This window comes from Anneissia japonica, unplaced genomic scaffold, assembly GCF_011630105.1.
Source record: "Anneissia japonica isolate Jap-2015-1 unplaced genomic scaffold, ASM1163010v1 scaffold16605_len18683_cov141, whole genome shotgun sequence".
Taxonomy (NCBI): Eukaryota; Metazoa; Echinodermata; class Crinoidea; order Comatulida; family Comatulidae; genus Anneissia; species Anneissia japonica.
The window spans coordinates 4,791-10,126 of record NW_022704750.1 but is presented as its reverse complement, the minus strand read 5'-3'; the positions used below and the strand labels follow the sequence as shown (position 1 = coordinate 10,126).

The 5,336-nt window shown below is 36.7% G+C and overlaps 1 protein-coding gene across 2 annotated transcripts in view; it reads right to left on the bottom strand.

Annotated features, from left to right (window-relative positions):
* The window catches only part of LOC117104779 (E3 ubiquitin-protein ligase TRAIP-like), a 9,453-nt gene extending 4,117 nt beyond the window's left edge, over positions 1-5,336 (bottom strand). Inside the window, exons 1-6 of one of the 2 annotated variants that reach the window (XM_033245630.1) lie at positions 5,251-5,336; positions 3,508-3,641; positions 2,276-2,408; positions 1,864-2,031; positions 1,389-1,483; positions 420-533 (exon numbers count right to left, since the gene is read on the bottom strand). In XM_033245630.1, coding sequence (XP_033101521.1) covers positions 420-533; positions 1,389-1,483; positions 1,864-2,031; positions 2,276-2,408; positions 3,508-3,602 — 605 coding nt within the window. In that variant the 5' untranslated portion in view covers positions 3,603-3,641; positions 5,251-5,336. The remainder of the gene's footprint in view (positions 1-419; positions 534-1,388; positions 1,484-1,863; positions 2,032-2,275; positions 2,409-3,507; positions 3,642-5,250) is intronic. The other variant, XM_033245631.1, reaches the window with a different exon arrangement.

Here is a 5,336-nt window from a genome sequence, read left to right as displayed (position 1 = left end):
ATCCGATCAGAATGACAAAATAAACTAAGTATCCACTGGAAGGAATCCCAATATCTGCAGACGGATCCGTTTCGGCCTTCTAGGCCTCATCAGTGCAGCTGGGGTATAGACCCAAATGAAACGTTTGACCAGCTTAGGTAGGGCCCAAACCAGTCCCACGACCACTAATGATTACAGAGCCAAACCAAGGCAATATATATATACAGCCCAGGTGTGAATGCAAATAGTGGCATACAAGCTATGTGGCTCGGTTCCAGTAGATACTGAGAATATCTTGTCATTCTTAACACGTCCTACGAAATTCTTACGAGACAGCACTAGTCCGTGAATTTGTGAACAAGATCGGAGATCTCTACCGTGCATATATATATATATATATATATTGTAATGATTGTCTTAAAATGGAAAGATTTGAATACCTTTTGAGTGAGACACAGTATGTTGCCAAGTCTCTACAAGCCTTTGAGTTGTCACCTTGTTCTTCCAACATTTCTGAAACAGCCTCTGAATTTGCAGTCAAAACCTTTTGAAGCCTAGAAATGTAACATGGGTATGTTTTTATCAACTGATTAAAACACTATATTGACCTACCCCACACAATATTAACAACTTATTGCATTACTCATTTACAAGTTTTAAAAAGTCAACTTCCAATGTTGGTTGTAGAACAAAGGTGAGCATATAAGAATGGTTTGAAATGCCAAAGTGGATTTTTGATTTACGGCCATTCCAAGGCACAACGACGTAATTTATCAAAAATACAAAAGCAGTTACATTGTTTTACCAAGGAACTGCTGTTTAACACTGATGCTTGCACATTAATTTATCTTTTTCAAGAAACCTGCATGCACTACACCATTTTATGCTCAGTTTTAATATTGCTTTTGACTTATTATCCATATTGGGCTACACATGTAGTTTCTGTTTTTCTGCATTTTTTATTTCCTCCATTCTTTTTTTTTCTTTCACAGAATGTGTATCATCTCAACATTGTGCTTTTTTGGTTTTGTTGTATTGTTTCTATTTTCTGTTTTTCTTCCTTTTGCTTATGATCGTTTGGTCTGGGAAAACCAAGTGTCAACCCTGAGCAATAAAAATAAGCATCTGTGCATTTGGTAAGTGATGGGTCATCACAGGTGCGATTTGTATTGTATGCGGTTGGCCACCTGGTTAATCTGTAAGTTGTGGGCCAAGTGTGCATTATGTAAATAGAGGCATTCTGTTTGAGATGGGTCAGTTTTGCTTCCTCTCAAATGTTGGCCACATTGCATGCTGTAAGTATTGGCCACCTGGGCATGCTATAGCTAGTGGGTCATTGTGTGCCTTCTGGAAGTGATGGGCCTCCTTGCTGTTGAATTTGAATTCAAGTAAAAATCATTTAAGCCTACCTTTCATAATGGCTCAGCTTTTCATGAAGCACTTTTGCAGTTTTCTTTGCTTCTTTAGCTTCATCTCCTTGAATACTTAAGTACTTTAATTGTTTCTACAAACCACAAAAACAGATTCAATATTAAATACAGTGTAAATTTGACTTATCTTCTACTGTCTACTTGTTCCTTTTATGCTAAGCACATGCAGATTTATGGTATTAGATTCCAATAAAGTTACGTGCAACAATAAAATATTTGAACCCCACTCTTTACTGGTAATTCTACAGTATCTGTTTTTTTATTTTTTTTTTTTGGTTAATGTTTATCACTAGGAGAAATCCTTATGGATATGATGAACAGGAGGCCATATTGCATGCCCACTGACCAAAATCACTATTAATTTAGGCTACAATATGAGTGATACGCCGTCATGAATCCCACAGTAACTGTAAGTAGCTCATTTGAAAAGGTATATGGCTGGTTGGAAACTTACCCTTAGGGCTTGATTCGTTGACAATTCACTCTGCAATTCTTTACTCATTGATTTGTGTTCAGAATTTAATTTCTTCAATTTGCTATTTAACTTTTCTTTTTCTGTTACTAGATCAGCCTTCAATTTGTTAAAACCAGCCAGCTCTGCACTCATACTATCCAGCTCATTCTACAAAAACAGAAACATATAGAAAGAAAATTACTGATTTTCAGGTGGCGATGTCATAAATAGCAAGTGAGTCAAGTACAGTAAAGTATACCTTTTTTGTTGATAAAGTGTATTCATATATTTATAATAGTTTATTATAATATAAAAGCAATGTTTTACTTGATAGTAAATGATGATGGAAAACATTTTTGGTCCCAGGTGCAACAACTAATTTTGTAATAAAAATGTTGTGTATGTACTTTACCTTTAATTTTGTTGGGTCTAAACCATCATCATCTTCATTGTCTGTTTCAAAGAAAAGGCGAACAACATTCTTCAGTCGAGCTGCATGTCGACAGTGAGGACACGTTGGTGATGTTTGTATCCATTTTAGTAAGCTGGTGAAATTTAAAAAAACATTCATTTTATGTATATTTGTAACAACAATAATTTAGTCTAATATTATTGGTAGGTAGACTAGAAATTAAAATCTTTGCATCCATCAAGCAGAATTCCATTCATTCTTAAAATGAGAAAATTCAGTGGCCCTCAGTATGTCCCTTGATATCAAAAACACACAGTAAGATGGTATGTTAATAATACATTACATGAAAATACTATGAATTTTGGCATAGTTCTAACATTTTTTTTTTTTTATTCCATTACTCATGGGGATACAGTTATGGTGGCTGAAGGTGGGCCACCCAGCCTTGAAGGTTTCTACCCAATCTTAAGCTAATTTCATGGCCCTTCACCACCCTTTACTAACACCAATGTTATAACCCATATTTTTATACAGTACCTGCTCTCAGATTCAATTACTTTATAGTTAGTACAAAAAAGAATTTATAATATCATGTATGGCAAGTCGAATGGCCGTGCGGGTAAAGCAAGGGCTCGAGTCAGCAACCTACAGTTATAATATCGACACTGGTTCAAACGGCACGCTTGCCTATGATTGTGGAGGTGGAACAAGTCTTCTCGGGAACCGTAGGCCCAGTGTACACATTGGCTCATGTGTACTATAAAAAGAACTCAGTACATCATATGAGACAAGTAGGGGTTACCCCGGTGTACTGGTCTCACAGCCCCTGCCATTGTGGAGTAGATGGTGCACCTTCTTGGCCTATGCAGGATGACATGACAGGACCCTTAGTGGAGAAGTAAGTTGCAAGAATAAGTAGTCCACATCTTTCTCAGGCCGAAGACTTCGACTGTGAATTTGACCCTCCACTTGGAAGATGTTTGTATGGATTTGGGGTTAACACATTTTAACTGAAAAGCCTTTTTCGTAGTTCAATCATGCCAAGGCATAAAGGCCGCCACGATGATGTAGTGAAACATGAACCCTGTTGGAGGTGAACTCACGCCCCTGGCAGCGAATGTTTTAATGCAATGACGTTACAATTATTCAACCAAATTGCGATATATGATTAATGTATACAAAATCTATAAAAACTTGCATGCAAACATAAAAAGGAGCAATGTGAGACTTACCAAACTTCATGAAAGACATGTCCACATGGTGTTGAATAAATTGAGTGATCTGTCTGGAAGAACTCCTGACAAATAACACAAGTAGCCTTTATCATAATGCACTGATCATTTGTACTGTAGGCTGGCACAGAACACTAAATGCAAGACAAAATGAATTAAACACACTTCTTCAATAATGAACATTTAAATTTATGTTTTGTGAAGGTAGAGGTGCATACTTTAAATCCATCATCAACATAAATTCCGTGCAAAAGAGGTTCAGGTGTCTTAAAGCCGGTACAGTTAGCAAGAAATCTGGGAGTCATTTTCAATGAACATTACACCTTCAAGAAGCACATTTCTAAGACATGTATGTAGTCAAATTTTCTTTTATTTAAGAATAATCATATAAGGAAATACACCTCTGAGGACCTGTGTGCTATAATAGTGCATGCTGTGTTATCAGCCAAACCAGATTATGGAAATTCACTATTGTATGGTCTCTCAAAGTTACATATTCACCCATTGCAATGAGTTCAAAATACGGCTGCCAGAATTGTGTCTTGCACTGGGAAATATGAACATATCTCATCAGTATTAATAATTAAGAAAACTGCATCAATTGGTTGCCAGTATTGTCCAGAAAGCATTACATGGCACATCATCATCTTATATCAGAGACCTTTTGCAATACCGTTCTACATCTCACACACTCCGTTCTACCAATAAACTTTTACTTAATGTTCCAAGATACAGGTATGAGTCATTTAGAAAACGTTCATTTACATGTGCAGCACCTCGTTTGTGGAACGCTCTTCCTCATGATATAAGATGTCAAAGAGCGTTATGATTTTCAAGAAGCGACTAAAAACCCTGCTGTTTGTGCGCCATTGAACATACTGTATGGATACTCGCCGCTTTACAAGTTTTGTGATTGATTGATACTGTACAGTGTGCCCTCAAATTGGAGACCCCTATAATTCGACGACCACTACTTTTTCAAAGAATCAATTAACAATCGTCAACCTTTAACACAACGCTAACACTCTAAAGTAGAGAACAGAACCCTGAGTACACCTTAAATTTTTCAGGTGCCATAGTTTTGTAGAAATTGGAGGGCGAACTATAATACTGTAATGAATACGTTCAACAAGCAATATGACAATTTTCAAATAGTGATAATTTTTACTGTAGTAAAGAAATGGAAGCTTAACTCACTGTTCTACAAAACAAAATCATAGCAAAGGTGTAGATCCGTATCTTTAATCTGTATAATGTTTAATTCAGTTACGAAAGGAAAGGAAGTGATTGAACAGTCCTTATTATCTTGCATCCAGATCAAAAAGAAAGCCATGTGACCCCCACCCAGCCCAGCCAAAATGTTGGTCGATTACTAACAAAATTAATACAATACTACTAACTATAGGCCTATATATTATTACTATGTAGGCCTAGGCCTATGCAGATTTCAAATCTAACTAAGACTAACAAAATTCTTAAATAGCTACTAGGCCTATACTAGAGGGCCTACACATTCTCACTATACGCCTACTAGGCCTATAGAATTGTGTTAGAATGCCTGGAGAGGCCCCCTTAGCTTCTAGGCTAAGCCCTAGGAGTGCCATTCAATCAATGAGAACACGTCAAAAAGGCCACCACATCCACAGCCTGTTTGTGTTGATCAATGGAGTAACATTAACTCTTCTTTAGGTCAAAGTTTGACACAATTTTGCTTGAACGTTAGCTTTACAATTGAGTAATTACCTTTTATTTTCAGAGATAAGTTTTACTAACAAGGTACAAAACGGAAAATTCAGGTTAATCAGGACGTGATCAAATCGCATAGGCCT